Source organism: Primulina tabacum, chromosome 5 (assembly GCF_025594145.1).
Source record: "Primulina tabacum isolate GXHZ01 chromosome 5, ASM2559414v2, whole genome shotgun sequence".
In the NCBI taxonomy this organism is placed as follows: domain Eukaryota; kingdom Viridiplantae; phylum Streptophyta; class Magnoliopsida; order Lamiales; family Gesneriaceae; genus Primulina; species Primulina tabacum.
This window is the reverse complement of record NC_134554.1, coordinates 15,119,432-15,136,380: the sequence shown is the minus strand read 5'-3', so window position 1 is coordinate 15,136,380 and position 16,949 is coordinate 15,119,432. Positions and strand designations below refer to the sequence as shown.

Genomic DNA, 16,949 nt, shown 5'->3' with positions numbered 1-16,949 from the left:
TGATATGTGTGTATTTATTTATCTACGTTATATAATATATATAATGGTCGTGGAAGAATGATGCTTTATCTTCCGTTCTACAGTCGTTTGTGTTATTGTCATTGCTATTGTAATTGCTATTGTTATTGTTATAAGCCATTTTCCAATGGCCTACCACTGACAACCCCACTCTTTATCTTTTTCATTTAATAATATATTCAGACACATTCATTCCTCACCACTAACAACAATTATCAAATATTTAATGGCACATTTAATTTATCAGCGACATATAGCATTCTATACACCTGTACATTCTTTGCAAACGCAGCGGTTTTGTTTTTGTCAACTGGGTCAGGGACTTTATGGAGTGGTGATGTTGAAGCTAAAATGTTTGGTGATTCTTTGTAAATTACGGACAGAATTTATATAGATTTGCCATTTGAGAAGTCTTGACCAAAGATTTGATTTTTGGGGGAATTCTTGAATGTGGGCTTTATCAGAGTGGATTTTTTTATCTTTCTTGGAGATAGATCTGTTTCTGAAGTCATTTTTTTCCCTGTCCGTGGTGGTGATATAACGATGGGTTTTTCAGGATCTGGGATTTGAAGGTTTCTCTTGTGTATCCTGTTCTAAGAGTCTAAGGTAGGTAACATCGTGAACAGATTTTTGAGATGAGGTCTTTTCTCCAATTTCATTTCCTATTCTTTTTTTAAGTTCTAGTTGTGTAAATTCAATTAATGGGAACATTTTCTCATCTTGGTTCCGTGAGGTACTATGTTGCAAGCAGTGATATAGGACTTGATATATATAATCTTGGATCTTCTGTACATCGCATTGGTGTATCTATTTGTGTTTGACTGTTTTTATATGGTTATTTTTACCTTTTCTTCCCAACACTAGTATTTAATTCCTAATTATTTTCTTATGTGTAGGACTTGGCTGATTAATAACTAACTTTGGTATAATATATCTGTAAAGAACTTAGGGATAGGACGGGATTGAGAATTATTGCAATCTTATGCCATGGTCTCAATTTAATGCCCGTTTGTGCTTACCAAACTTGAACACAATTTTGTTGTCCTTTGTGCAGAATCTACAGGTGGTTTGAGCATCCTAAAGAATAATGTCTTCTAATCTTGATGCACAACTCTCGAAGGGTTCCGGCATCTTCGGTCTCAAGGTCTGGGAAGTTATAGGAATTATTGTTGGGTTCTTGATTGTGGTAATCCTGTTTGTGTTAACATTTTATCTTACCTCACGTAAGAAATCAAGAAAAGCTCAAGCAAAACTTCCTCTTAGCCAAATACCTACCGTTTCAAAGGAAATTAAAGAAGTAAGAGTAGAGCAGATATCAACCGATGGCTTTGTTCCACGTGATGGAATTCTTCTCACGATTCATGACAAATCAAGTGACAAAGAATCAGACAAGGTTTTGGTCCATTTAGGAATGCCTAAAGCAAAGAATTCAGATAACAGTAGTCAAACTGGTTCCTTCCATAATGTTGATAAAGATTATTGTGGATCACAATCCGGAGATGAAGGGAGTTCCGGGACTTTTACCGTATATAAGCCTTCTTCGTCACATCCGATAACTGCGCCATCTCCTCTAAGTGGTCTGCCTGAATTTTCTCATCTGGGTTGGGGTCATTGGTTTACTTTACGTGATCTTGAGCTTGCAACAAATAGATTTTCGAAGGAAAATGTTATAGGAGAGGGTGGATATGGAGTTGTTTACCGAGGACAGCTCACTAATGGTGCTCCCGTGGCCATTAAAAAGCTCCTCAACAACCTGTAAGTTTAGAATATCTTTTGTGATATTTTATGTTCTTCATATGTCGTCATTGTTTACTTTTCTACTAAGATAACTTTTTAATCTCTCTCTATAAATTTATGTTTATATCTATCTAATCCAGAGGTCAAGCAGAAAAAGAATTTGGGGTGGAAGTTGAAGCTATCGGCCATGTGCGTCACAAAAATTTGGTTCGGCTTTTGGGATATTGTATCGAAGGAACTCATAGGTATACATGTGCATAAAATCTTGTCCAGTTTTTGTCCATGATAGAGTTCCTTTTTTTATATAGATTTCCATTCTTTAACTATTTCGCTGTAAACTTGGTAATTCACGGTAGAGTTCCTTTCTTTGCTATTTCTCTCAGCTCCTTTGAATTTGTCCATTGTCATTCAATGCACACAGATACATTATATAATGTTTTTCCTTTAGCAGGGTACCTTGTGATTCCTTTTAGAATATTGTTTATATTAAAAAGTCCTTATAGTCCTAATGAACCCATGGTATAGAGCCTTAGCAGACATCATAACAACATATTAGTTTATATATTTGTTTCTTTGATAATCGCTCTTTCTTAACATCTTAAATTGCTCTTGCTGAACTTAATCTTATCGTTTTAGGATGCTAGTTTACGAGTACGTAAACAATGGCAATTTAGAACAGTGGCTCCATGGAGCAATGCGGCACCATGGATTTCTTACTTGGGAGGCTAGGATAAAGGTTCTCCTAGGCACAGCTAAAGCGTAAGTTGGTTGAGCTGTTTTATTTATTATTATTACCTTCTTTGATTTTATTTTCTTCTCCACTCGTAACATGTGTTATATATCTGGCAGTCTTGCCTACTTGCATGAGGCAATTGAACCCAAAGTCGTTCACCGAGATATAAAGTCGAGCAACATTCTGATAGATGAAGAATTCAATGCCAAGGTCTCTGATTTTGGTTTGGCTAAGCTGCTTGGTGCTGGAAAAAGCTACATCGCCACCCGAGTCATGGGTACCTTTGGGTTAGTTCTTTTATAAAATGTTTTTCTCATTGTCTGTTGAGCTATTGATCTGTTACAATTTGTGCTCAGCTATATCAAAAAGTTGTATCAAAATTGTTGGAGAGCAACAACTACCTTGTTGTACTATGTCACTGTTTGCATCGCAGAGTGATCAAGGACAGTGCTTATACCATATAGAAGATTTGAGTTTGTATTATTACTATCAGCTACAACTTTTAGTAGAATGGCAATACCCTACGTCCTATAGGTCGTTTGGATGAGTTAAGAAACTAGAGAAGGCAAGTAGGTAGTCCCGCAAATAAAAAAAATTCAAATATCATATTTAATTTTTTTTCTAAAATCGGAAATTAATCACTTGAAACACATTAACTTGTTTTTCCAAACTAAATTCTTGAGTCAACCTCCACTGGATCAAACATTCTTCATGCCTTGAGTTTGTAATTAAATATTTCTCAGGTACGTGGCTCCAGAATATGCAAATACCGGACTTTTAAATGAAAAGAGTGATGTATATAGTTTTGGGGTTGTGCTGTTGGAAGCAATTACTGGAAGGGATCCGGTAGACTATGGACGCCCTGCATCAGAGGTATTAATCAGTTGTTCGCTCTTACGCATTATTATCGCTATGTGGTCTAGTTGCATTTTGTGAAACTTTCAATTACAGGTTAATCTAGTTGACTGGTTGAAAATGATGGTTGGAAGTAGGCGTTCAGAGGAAGTGGTAGATCCAAACATTGAGATGAGGCCATCAACTCGCGCCCTTAAAAAGGCCCTTTTGACTGCTTTGAGATGTGTTGACCCAGATTCTGACAAGAGACCTAGGATGACCCAGGTTGTCCGGATGCTTGAATCTGAAGAATATCCGATACCAAGAGAGGTCAGTTCTGCAATTCTTGAAGCAAAAATTTCAAGTGATCTCGTTTACCATCTCTGCTCTTAGAGTTAAAAACTTTTAGTTTAAACTTGTGTTGCTATTTGGACAAAGTTATATTCCTTCGAAAGATGCTTCTTTCACGTATTTCTTTAACCGCAAAAAATGTGGCTTTTAAGATTCGACCTCAGCTTGTTAAAAAAATAAAATTTTAAAAAACTACTTTCTCCATTATTTTCGAACATAAATCCGTTTCTGCTTTTTCTAAAGTACTACTTAAGTCAACATCAAATGCTTTTGCATCAAAACTCGCCATATATCGGTATGAAATTGTCACTGCCTTTAGCTTTAGAAAACCATGTGACAAAGTCTCAAAATAGTCTGTTGCCTTGACCCTTCCTTGAAATGTCAATACTCAAACTCGATTTGCTTGTAAAGCTCATTGATTTATACTTGTAACAAATTCATACTAGGATGTTTTATCCCTTGTCCTATATCACCCTTAAGTTATCATTATTCTTGGATTCTCTAGGATCGAAGGCACAGAAGAACTCGAGCAAGTAGCCTAGGAAATGACCATCAGCAGGATAATTCCGACACCGATAAAAGTGACAACCAAGACCTAAGGACAGAAAGTTCAAGGATTTCTTGAACATAAACCAAAGACTCACTTCCATTCCCCAACATCAATCTTTTGACCTGCAGCGGACTAGTTCTGACGAAAAAAATCGATCTGTGTGATGCATTATTTGCTCAAGAAGATGCAGCCTAAACTCACTGGTCGGTGAAATTAGTGATCTATATATATATGTATAGGTGAGAAGAGGATTTCGTATCCCGTTCTTCTTTCTTTGTTCTTAAAGATGTATTTCCTCTTCTCCCAGCATTCATGCTTTTGTATTTATGAGTAGTTAGCGATGGGATTGACATTTATGATGGTTATCAGGCCTGAGACAAACAGGGGTGGTGTTTACATCTATACTGATTCTTTCTTTAGCTATTTAATATTGTTTCAAGAAAAAAGTTTTATTGTTCTGTAATCTTGTAGGTTAATGGCTTGTTATATGTTTTTTTTTAAAAAAAAAATCAACGGTTAAAAATTAATTTGAACTGTTTTTACCACACACACTTGTTAAGTTCTTTGAAATATCTTCGATTCTCTATTATCGCAACAGGATATTCAGTTTTTGTTATAACTATAGATGATCGTATCTTCCATAAAAAAATATAGATTATGAATCGTTAATAAAAAAATTCAGTTATTTTTTCCACACAAAAAAATTAAATAATAATCGTATCCTCATGATTTAAAATATAATGCTAATATCCAACATGCACAGGGTTAGAAATGGCTCAAGATATTCAATAAATCTGATCTGTACAATAACAGCAAAGTTCGGGATGATTATGAAGAAGTAAAACATCACTACTACCCCTAATCGTAAATACAAGTTCTCACATTTAGTAGAAGGTTAGACACTTGGATCCATTTGCTTCACAACGAAGATGAAAGAGAGAGCAATGCAGTCAGTAGCCACAAATGTACCCTGTCACGACTTGAAAAGAAGTGCAGGATGCACGAGAAGTTTCTTGAAAATGTGGACTCGTCCCAGAAAGAGGACAGAATATATTGTTATTTTACATGTTACGAGTCACCTAGGCAATTCGAGGTCTGGCCTTTGGTCGAGGGCGTCCATTGTCGAATCATCAGGAAATGCATCTGGATAGGCAGATAATAACTTCGCTTTCAGGCTCCTAAGATTTAAAAACATTTCAGAAGGGCAAACTATTTTGACAAGCATGTAGGCTTACTTGTTTCTGGAAACAATGTGTCATACAGTTGAACATAGCTAAGCAAAATAACAATAGGCAAATGGGCAAAGAACAATGTGGTGATCCTTTTGAAACAATCCAAAACAAAATATAAGGCAGTATGTCAATGTTGCTTCCCATGCTCACAGGAGGAGGGGGCACCACTCCTTAGCAATGTTTACCCAATTAAGATATTTCGGCAGAAATAATTAAATAAATTAGAAGATAAACTATTTTCGAATAAACTATAATATAAATTTCATATAAACAATATCGAAATGAACCAAAAAGGGTAACAAGCAAAACATGAAGGATAAAAAGTGTTTCATCCCAACACAAACATGTAATGAATTTATTGAAAACGAATTCGAACAAACACGATGAAGAAGAGATATTAAAGCAACCAATCCGAACTAGGTTTTGTATAGGGTAGGTTTTGGATAGGGCCGAATGCGCAAACAGGGTAATCCAACCCACAAATTTGAAACTTTAAACATCATGTATAAATATAATTTTTCGCAGAAATAGATGCTTTGGCTCTATCAAAATTTCCGAGACCACTCGAGGATTATCTGGTTCACTGTTGACATGATAAATGTGGAATTTCTAACAAGCTATTCACAAGTAAAATATGTCGTAGAGATTTCATATCCCAGAAAGCAACCATCTTTTTTTCTGAATTCTAGCAAATTCTCATTCTGGAAACCATAGAAAATAAAGAAATATAATCATCCGAGACCATAGAACACGTTAAAAAACACAAAGAAATCAGCTCAAATCACACATATCGCCTGAATTTCAAACAAATCTGCCAGAAAATTACTGTAGGAAATGAAAGATTGCGTACCTAAGCTTTTGAAAAATGTAATCGAGATCTGATTTCATGGATCGTAAGAGGCGGGTGTTCCTGGCAAAATCGGCGGACACCGCAACAAAACAATTTCCGGAATATTCATTAAAGTGCGATAATACAGCGTTGCTGTCCTGCAATCTTCCCAATCTGCAACATTTTCCCAATGGTAAAAACCATGAATTAGCTTTACAATACAGAATCAAACATGCAAAATTGTGCATGACCATATACACGTACATGAGGTGCTGGGATTGCTTTAGAGATTCCGAATCGTGGGAATCAATTAGGGTTTTAAAACTTGTCAAAATTTCTTCAGATGCTGTCCTAATCGATTCGCTTTCAGCATTCGCCATTTTCAATCTCGCTCGCCTAGTGCTAAGCTTATACGTGAACAGAATAAACCAAGTACATCGGGCCAATGTTGGGCTTCGAAATATTGGGTCTGGGCTATTTCGTTGGGCCTATCACCTTCTACGGTTTTACTAATTGTTTTACGGTTATTACCGTTACGGTAAGACTGTAATAATTAATTAATATTTTTTTTAGATTATTGTATTATATTAAATAATTTATACGTGAAAAAATTAGAGATTATATATAAATTAAAAATTGGAAAAACAATTTATTCTTATATTTTTTTATGTTATGATTGATACGATTATTCAAAAATCCAGAAATACTTACAACGATTTAAAAAAAATTTAGGATATGGTTATTTTTAAATATACGAAATTACTAATCTATTTTATGATTTTTTTATTAAATAAAAATGATTTTTTTTTTAGAATATGACTATTTTTTGTTTGTAAAAAAATATGCAATAACCTCAAATTAGTGTGCCATCAACGTTAAAAATATATTAAGTAATACTAACGGAAAATTTTGGGGTACGCTTCCAGCAAGTGTCACTAGTCCAGACGTAGATTTTGAAATTATCATGAGCCTGAAATCAAAAATATGATTCGTTAGAAGGGGGCCAGGAGGGTGTCCTGGCGTAGCCCCTCCGACGCTTAAGTCAGAGACTGAGGATATAAGGGGGAGCAGCTAAGGGCGCTGCTGAAAATAATATAGTGAATATATGAATCATATGTTCAAACCTGATATTTATAGGAGAATACATGAGCCTGTCATGGGCCTTCTACCTAGTGTTAGGGATGGGCCGAGAGTTTGAGCCGTATTTTAATGGGCCCATTCTTGAGGTATCATTAAGTAATAATATAGATATACAATAATTACAAAACCTTTCTTTTATTAAAAATATAAAATTTAATAATATAAATATCATTCAAAAATAGCTCCTTAACCCAAAAATATCTGGGAATTTAGATTTCTACTATGATATCATGATAAGTAATTAGAAACTCGTAGTATGCAATCTCTTTTGAATTAATATTTTGTTAATTACAAAAATTTCTACTATGAGATCATTTAATGAAATAATTTTGTGCGGCATATCTCTTATTTAATTCGACTCGTGAAAATATTATTTTTATGTCAAAATTATTATTTTCTACTCTAGATATGGATCAAACTGTGTTGGAAAAAGATTCATCAAGTTTATGAATAATCGGTACAAATATCGAATATAAAATTTTAAAATATCCACCAAGTAAGAAAACAAAATAGCATATTGTAACACGACATAACAACTGATTCATAATTATAATTTCAAGAAATATTTTAAATGTCGAAAACCTATCCACATATTAAGAAGAAGAGTAGGCTTTTACCCGTTTTTAATGAATCAATTCATTAAAAAAAAAAAAAGAGTGTGGAGAAGCTCATGTGATTGAAGTGGGTGAAGCTCGAATCCAAATGATTATTTTTTAGGCAAAAACTTGTGTGAGACGATCTTATGGTCGTATTTTGTGAGACGAATCTCTTATTTGAGTCATCCATGAAAAATATTACTTTTTTATGCTAAGAGTATTACTTTTTATTGTGAATATCGGTAGGGTTGACCCGTCTCACAGATAAATATTCGTGAGACCGTCTCACAATAAACCTACTTTTATTCTTTTACCAATATTTTTTTCGATCGAGTCTATCTCTCAAGTATTGTCTAATGTGTTTTACTCGAGTGTCGATTGACGTCACGAAAAAATAAAATAAATAAGGATTGGGGAGGGGCCACATGCGATTATCACTGAACATATTTATTTTTAAATTCGAGGTTCATGACCAATAGTAATAGCTGTTACTTTGAAATTATCGGCATATCTCAAATCCCCTGATTAATTAGAGATTTTAAAGGCGTAAATCTAAAGAAGTCAACTATATAAATTTGATTCACCAATTTCCTGTGATTATGTAACCTAAATCTGAGGACTGTTGATCAAGCAAAAGGGTGCGTGATGTAAGCTCTTACATCATGTTTTAAATTTGACTATTTTAACGAAATATATTATAATATAATGTTCAATACGGAGGTAGAATGTAATTATCTTCGTATTTCAATGAAATTTATTAAAATTTAAAGCCCATTATTTTCAAAAAAATTCACATTGAGTAGTTTTCTAAGGTTTTCTAATCTTGACTTTGTCTTGACAATAAAAAAAACCGACTTGCGACTCTCAAATCCGTCGCTAATAACCACAGTCTCTATATCAGTCGTCGTTGACCATTAACGACAGTTTTTCAAAATCTTTCATTAAAATTAGGGCTAAATTTATTAACCATCGTTACAGTTAGTAACGGTTTTTAATCACCAATTTTAACGACGGTTTTAGAAAATTTATCGCTAAATTATTTAATTTAATTTTTTAAATGAAATAATATTATTTAATTTTTTTATAATTAATAAAAGTAGTGATGGTTTTTTTAAAAATCGTCGTTAAATTATTTTTTAATGAAATTAAAATATTTAATTTTTTATAATTAATAAATTATATTTTTTATATTTAGAATGTTATGTATCAGTATGTTTTTATTTGAATCTTTTTTATAATGTATTTGAATTAGAAAAATCGTCGTTAAATTAGCGTTTCTTTTAGTGTCATCTTTTTTTATTAGTTGTCACTTGAAGTAGATAAAATGATTTTCTATTGTGGTATTGATGATTATAGCAAATCTAACATCAATGTCTCAAGTTTAAGACGAGATATTTCGATGCCCAATTAACAAAACCTCCCTCCCCTAGCTAAAGAAAAATAAAAAGCAATTGAAAGATTGTTATAATTTAATGAGGAACCAACAAAGTCTTGGAGTTGAAACAATATGATGTAGCTTTCATTTTGTGCAGAAATTGTGTGCCAAATCTCAATTAGCACACATCTTTATCCAATAATTACAATAACTATTGATGAGGGAAAAAGAAGTGAAAGTTACAGGAGTTGAAACGGCACAACCACGACTTAATTAAGACATATAATAAATATTGATATTTGCAATGTCAAAATAAATATTTTTGTGTTGAAAATAAAAATTTAAATGTATATTGAAAATTAGTGTGTGATGATGTATGTAATAATGTATTTATTTTTGGATTATTTCCACAGAAATTCTATAAATAGGTTTCTCAATGTGTGAAGAAAAACACAATTGAGTAGAGAAATTTTTTTATAAAATGTGTAGTTTGATATATTTTGTGCGTTTGATATTTTTATTTTTTACCGTACTTTTTTACTTTTAACACGTTATCAGCACGATACTCGAAGATTCGGTTCTCCATATTTTTCCAAACTCAAAACACAAGAAAAATGTAACAATATTCAAAAGTTAGAGTATTTAATTTAATGTTTATTTATTTTTATTGTATATATATTTAATGTATAATATCATATTATTATATAAAAGAAGTATATGACACCTCATTATAATAACGTGATATGATTACACTGCTTATATAATTTTATTGTGTTACTGTTTAATTATTGTATATACATATATATATTTGAATAATATCATGTTATTATATAAAAAGAGTCTATGACACCTCATGATAATAACGTGATGTGATTATTTCATTGTTTATATATTTTTATTGTGTTATATAATAATATTATATATTTGTATAATGTCACAGTATTATATAAAAGGAGTTCATGGCACCTCATTATAATATTGTGATATGATATACATAACTATTTAAAAATGATTAACATTATATACATCATATTATTATCATAAAATTTACATATACATACATTTATTTTTTTATTTAGTAACGGTCATAAACGAATAGTTTTTACCCTATAAATATGACTTCACAAACACATTCAATCACTCCTAAACTTATTCTTCCTCCCTAAAAAATTTCTTCATCAAAATTTTCGAAAAGAAAACGACTCTTTCAAGATTATTTTGTATAATTATTTTGGTTATTATACTCACTAGTCTTGTATTTATCGGAGAATATCCGCCTCGCTTTTTTCTTTATTTCTAAGAATGCTTGTACTTATAATTTATATGTTACTTGTTATTGCCATATTAATAAATTTAGATCTTAACTAATAAAATGCATTGTTATTTTTCTAGTACCACCATGTCAAATTTGGCAAAGCTCGAATGTGTTGCGCTCGACATTACATGAAAAAATTATATGCCAGTCGACTCTTGATGTAGAAATGCATATTGAGTCTTAGGTCTAAGCGAGACCATTAAAGAAAATGGTATCTCTTCATCACAAGAAAAATCAAAAGCTATAACTTTTTTGCGTCGACATCTTAATGAAGATTTAAAATGTGAATATCTCATCGAAAAAGATCACATGGCTCTGTGGAAAGGATTAAAAGAAAGATTTGAACATATAAGGGAAGTTATACTTTCGACCGCCCGTGATGAATGAAATATGTTAAGATTTCAAGATTTTAAGAAAGTCAGTGATTACAATTCGGCGATGTATCGAATAATTTCGCAATTAAAATTTTGTGGACATGAAGTTACGGAATCAGAAATGTTTGAAAAAATATTTTCCACGTTTAACACATCAAATATAACTCTACAGCAACAATATAGAGTGCGTGGATTTGCGAGATATTCCGAACTTATCGTCTGTCTTCTTGTGGCGGAAAAGAACAACAAACAGTTAATGAGAAATCATCAGTCCCGATCCACTGGATCAACAATATTTCCAGAAGTAAATGCTGTAAGTAAAAATGAATTTAAACTTGGAAACCAAAATCAAATTCAAAGACAAGGTTTTGGTCGAGGTCGAGGTCGTGGTCGTGGTCGCGGCCGTGGTTTTGAAAACAATCGAGATAGTTATTTCTATAACTCATCTCAAAATGGCGTCATGAACCACCCACTGAAAATGCATCATGAGAACATGAGTGTTAATGAAAATAACTCAAAACGATTTGAAAGTTCTTGTTTTAGATGCGGCGCTCCAGGACATTGGTCTCGTATTTGTCGAGCTCCCGAGCACCTTTGTAAGCTCTATAAAGAATCGATAAAGGCGAAAAAAAAAGAGACCAACTTCACTGAACACAGTGGCCGTTTGAGTGATTCAACTCATTTTGATGCTGCAGATTTTTTGAATGATTTATCTGGAAATGATCAATATGCTGGTAAAATAGAAATGAAAAATATTGATGCTGAAGATTTTCTCAACGATTTATCTGAAAATGGATAATATATTGGTGGAATATAAATGTAAAATAATTTATTTTTCATGTACTCATATGATAATGTTTTATTGTACAATTATGATATGTGTTATATTTTTCAATAAATTACATATGTATTGTCAGTACTTTTTTCATCACTTATTTTTTTTGAGGTTCAAATATGGAAAATGATATGAACAAAGCTAAACAATGAACTAATCTCATGGAAGTTTGCATACCTGATAGTTGTACAACATACACTATTCTCCAAGATAAAATATATTTTTTGGAACTAAAACCAACAAAAATAATGGTGAATACAATATCAGGTCCTGTAATGGTAAACCACATTTTTTTGTTACCTAATGGTACAAATTTTTTGATAAATGATACTTTGTATTCGCCACAATCGAAAAGAAATTTGTTGAGTTTTAATGACATGTATTCTCATGGGTATGATACTCAGACAATAAGTGAAGTAAATGAGAAATATATGTATCTTACCACAGATAAATCAAGAAAGAATTATGTAGTTGAAAAACTATCAATGCTCCCTACTGGATTGCATTATACATAAATAAGTCCATTTGAATCGAACATGGTAGTTGATAATTCTTCAATACTAATCAATTGGCATGATCGATTAGGACATCCTGGTTCAACAATGATGCGAAAAATTATAGAAAATACACATGGTAATCCGCTGAAAGACCTGAAGATTTTTCAAAATAACAAGTTTCAATGCAATCATGTATTCTTGAAAAACTTATTATAAGACTATCACCAGCTAAAATCCAAATTGAATCACTCATGTTTCTTGAACGTATTCAGGGTGATATTTGTGGGCCAATTCATCCTATCATGTGGGCCATTTAGATATTTTATGGTATTGATCGATGTCTCCAGCAGATGGTCACATGTATGTTTATTATCAACTCGGAATGTGACATAAGCAAGATTACTTGCTCAAATAATAAAATTGCAGAATCAATTTCTCGATCATACAATCAAGAAAATTAGACTTGATAATACTGGTGAATTTACTTCCCAGACTTTCAATGATTATTGTATGTCAATGAGAATCACTGTTTAGCATTATGTTGCTCATGTACATATACAAAATAGATTAGCTGAATCATTGATTAAACATCTACAACTGATTGCTAGACTAATGATTATGAAAACAAAACTCCTTGTTTCTATATGGGGACATGCAATTTTACATGTTGCTGCATTAATTTGCATCAGATCAAGTACATATCATAAATACTCCCCATTACAGCTTGCATTTGGTAAAGAACCAGACATTTCTCATTTGAGAATTTTTGGATGTATGGTATATGTGCCTATTGCACCGCCTCAACGAACAAAAATGAGACCTCAAAGAAAGATCGAAATTTATGTTGGTTATGATAGCCCATCAATCATTCGATATCTTGAGCCTCAGACATGAGACGTGTTTACAGCACGTTTTGCTGATTGTCATTTTAACGAGGAAATCTTCGCAACGTTAGGGGGAGAAAAGAAACATATCAAAAAAAAATTACATGGTATACATCATCATTGTTACATCTGGATCCAATAACTAAACAATGTGAAAAATATGTAATCAAATTATGCATTTTCAAAGAATAACAAATCAAATACCAGATGCATTTGCAGATACAAAATGAGTAACTAAATCATATATGCATATTTTAAATGCCCCTGCTCGAATTGAAACTCCAAAGAAACAAATTGAAGACACTCATGATGTCATTAAACGTTTGAAGCGTAGAAGGCCAATTAGTTCCAAGGATAAAAAATCCTCGAAAAGAAAAGGTATAGAGAAACACGATGATCACAAAATAGAGAATGATATTCCGGCAGAAATACATGATGATGAAAATGTTCCGTCGGAACCACAAAGTCATGAAAATCGTGAAATCTCTATCAATTATATTAATTCTGGAAAAATATGGAACCGAAAAGATATAAAAAAATTGATGATATATTTTCTTACAATGTTGCATTTGACATGATAAATGACAATGAAGATCATGAACCAAAATCATTTGGTTAATGTAAAAATCGACAGGACTGGATAAAATGGAAAGACTTCATCCAGGTTGAATTGGATTCGCTAAATAAATGTAATGTTTTTGGGCCTATAGTCTTTACACCTGAAGGTGTAAAACATGATGGATACAAATGAGTTTTTATTCGAAAACAAAATGAGAAAAATGAAATAGTAAGATATAAAGCTCGACTTGCTGCACAAGGTTTTTCTCAAAGGCCTGGAATTAATTACTGAAGAAACGTATTATCCTGTTATAGATGCAATTATGTTTCGGTATTTGATTAGTTTGACGGTATCTGAAAATTTAGAAATGCATCTTATGGATGTTGGTCACGGCTTACTTATACAGATGACTCGATAGTAATATATATATGAAAATCTCTGAAGGATTTAAGATGCTTGAAGCACAAAATTCAAAACCCAGAGAATATTATTCTATGAAATTACAAAAATCATTATATGAGTTAAAGCAATCCGGCCGAATGTGGTATAATAGGCTAAGTGAAGATGAAAAAATGATATGTAAATAATTCAATATGCCATTGCGTTTTCATTAAGAGAACAACATCTAGATGCATAATTATTGTTGTATATGTTGATGATTTAAACATCATTGGAACGAATAAGAAAATTCAAGAAGTTGTGTCGTACTTGAAGGAAGAAATTGAAATGAAGAACCTTGGAAAAACAAAGTATTGTCTGGGTTTGCAAATTGAACACATAGAATGTGGAATATTTGTTCACAAGTCAAATTATATAGAAAAGATCATTAAACGTTTAATATGGATAAATCAAATCCTTTAAGTACTCCAATAGTTATTAGATCATTAAATATAGAAAATGATCCATTCCGTTCATGTGAAGATGATGAATTTATTCTTGGTTCAGAAGTATCATATCTAAATGTTATGGGTGCCCTTATGTATCTTGCAAATTGTATAAGACCTGATATATTTTTTTCTGTAAATTTATTGGCAAGATTTAGTTCATATCCAATAAAGAGACACTGGAACGGAATTAAACATATATTCTGTTATCTACGATGAACGACAGACTTGAGACTTTTGTATTCAAAAGATACCAATCAAATTATAATTGGTTATGCTGATGTTGGGTACTTATTTGGTCCACACAAGGCACGTTCTCAAATCTGATATGTATTTACTCGTGGAGGCATTGCAATTTCTTGGCGTTCACAGAAACAAAAACTAATAACAACTTCACCAAATCATGTTGAGATTATTGCACTACATGAAGCAAGTTGTGAATGTGTGTGGCTAAAATCAATGACCGAACATATCCAAATCTCACGTGGATTATCATTTGACAAGAAGCATGTGATACTATACGAAGATAATGATGCATGTGTTGCTCAAATGAAAGAAGGATACATAAAAAGCGACAGAACTAAACATATTCCCCCTAAGTTCTTCGCATTCACCCAAGAGCTTGAGAATAATAAAGACATTGATATTCGTTACATTCAATAAAGTAAAAAATCATCAGATCTCTTTAGAAAGGCACTTCCCACGATAGTATTCAGAAAGCATATATATAACATTGGGATGCGCAATCTACGAAATTGGTGAAGAATTGTTCGTGTTAACATGAGGGAGAGTTTACGTGACTGTACTATTTTTTCGTTACTATGGTTTTTATCCCAATGAATTTTTTCTAGTAAGATTTTTAACGAGACAGTATAAAAACACGCAATGAAGACAATCATTTTATCATGATCATCATCACAAGGGGGAATGTTGAAAATAAGAAAATATAATATTGAAAATAAGAAAGTTGAATGTTGAAAATAAGAGTTGTAAATATTGAAAATTAATGTGTGATGATGTATTTATTTTTGGATTATTTCCAAAGAAATTCTATAAATAGGTCTCTCAATGTGTGAAGAAAAACACAATTGAGTAGAGAATTTTTTTTATAAAGTGCGTAGTTTGATATATTTTGTAATTTTGAGATTTTTACTTTTTACCGTAAATTTTACTTTTAACATTTTGTGAAAAGTTATCCCAAAACTAATGAGCCCATCCAAATCGAGCCCACACCGGATAATGGGCCCCGGCCCATCTCTAGCAAAGGTAGAAGGGTCATGAAAAGCTCATGTATTTTTCATATAAATATCATGTTTGATTGTCCAACTTATTCATATTCAATATATTACTTTTGGATGGCTCATCCATGTTAGAGTAGGTGTCCGTCGAACCAAATGTTGGCCGAGTGTTCACAATGAAACTCTATGTATAAATAATTTTTATTTTAATAATATTTGAAATTATTGTTTTGATACATCTTTATCTGTATACTCATGCTAGTTGCATAGATAAAGTCTTTAAATATACAAATAGTAGAAAGAATATGAGATGCTCATATGATGAGTATCATGAAACTAATATTTGGAATACTGTATATTATAAATAGTTCCTAGTCGATTCAGCCGCTGCTAAGAAGGATATAGGCCGCTCGAGTTTGAGACTAGTATCTGCTATGTGAGTACTATGTTTCATTGGTAGGGGACATTGTGATGTCCGAGCATGCAGAAGGTGCTCCTAGTAGAGTGCACTGAACAACCCTCCATATAGGACTTTCCAAGTGGTTCTCACTTATCGAGTGAAAAAGTCCTAGTTTATGGTTGTACACCATTAGTCCTTATGACCCGGGACAACATTGAGACTCTATGTGATAGCATTACACTTTGACTTGTTTACCGACTCTCATGGGATCATCAGGTGGCAAGGTTGGGTGTTTTGTCGAACATATAGGAGTCGATGCATTGTAGTCGGGGATTCACCGCTTATCTTCGGGTATGGATATCCTATGTGTATGTAGTTTGAAATCTCTGATCAGAGTATGGATGGTAATTAAGAAAGGGGTTTCTTAGATTACACCATCGATGCAACTACGACATGACACATAGTATCGATTCTTTGACAGCTCTCGATATACCAATAGTTGTCGAATCGGTCGGGATATATGAGATGAAAGGACCGTACTGTACGCTAACCATAATTGAATGGTTCT

The 16,949-nt window shown here is 32.5% G+C and overlaps 2 protein-coding genes across 4 annotated transcripts; one reads left to right on the top strand and one right to left on the bottom strand.

Annotated features, from left to right (window-relative positions):
- The first annotated feature begins 213 nt into the window (after positions 1–213).
- Positions 214–4,623, top strand: LOC142546978 (putative receptor-like protein kinase At5g18500). Of its 3 annotated transcripts, none has more exons than XM_075654990.1 (8): positions 214–624; positions 1,092–1,773; positions 1,896–2,000; positions 2,392–2,514; positions 2,605–2,775; positions 3,232–3,361; positions 3,440–3,652; positions 4,179–4,623. In XM_075654990.1, the coding sequence occupies exons 2-8, from the start codon at positions 1,106–1,108 to the stop codon at positions 4,296–4,298; spliced, it is 1,530 nt and encodes a 509-aa protein (XP_075511105.1). In that variant the 5' UTR covers positions 214–624; positions 1,092–1,105; the 3' UTR covers positions 4,299–4,623. The 3 variants fall into 3 exon arrangements, with proteins under 3 accessions (XP_075511105.1, XP_075511104.1, XP_075511103.1); XM_075654989.1 differs by having other exon boundaries at positions 1,082–1,773; XM_075654988.1 differs by having other exon boundaries at positions 1,073–1,773.
- Positions 4,624–5,094: 471 nt separating this feature from the next.
- On the bottom strand, positions 5,095–6,729 carry LOC142546980 (kxDL motif-containing protein LO9-177-like). The gene is made up of 3 exons (XM_075654991.1): positions 6,549–6,729; positions 6,306–6,458; positions 5,095–5,401 (listed from the first exon to the last, which is right to left on the bottom strand). Exons 1-3 carry the CDS (start codon positions 6,662–6,664, stop codon positions 5,299–5,301), a joined length of 372 nt encoding a protein of 123 aa, XP_075511106.1. The 5' UTR covers positions 6,665–6,729; the 3' UTR covers positions 5,095–5,298.
- Between the last annotated feature and the right edge of the window lie 10,220 nt (positions 6,730–16,949).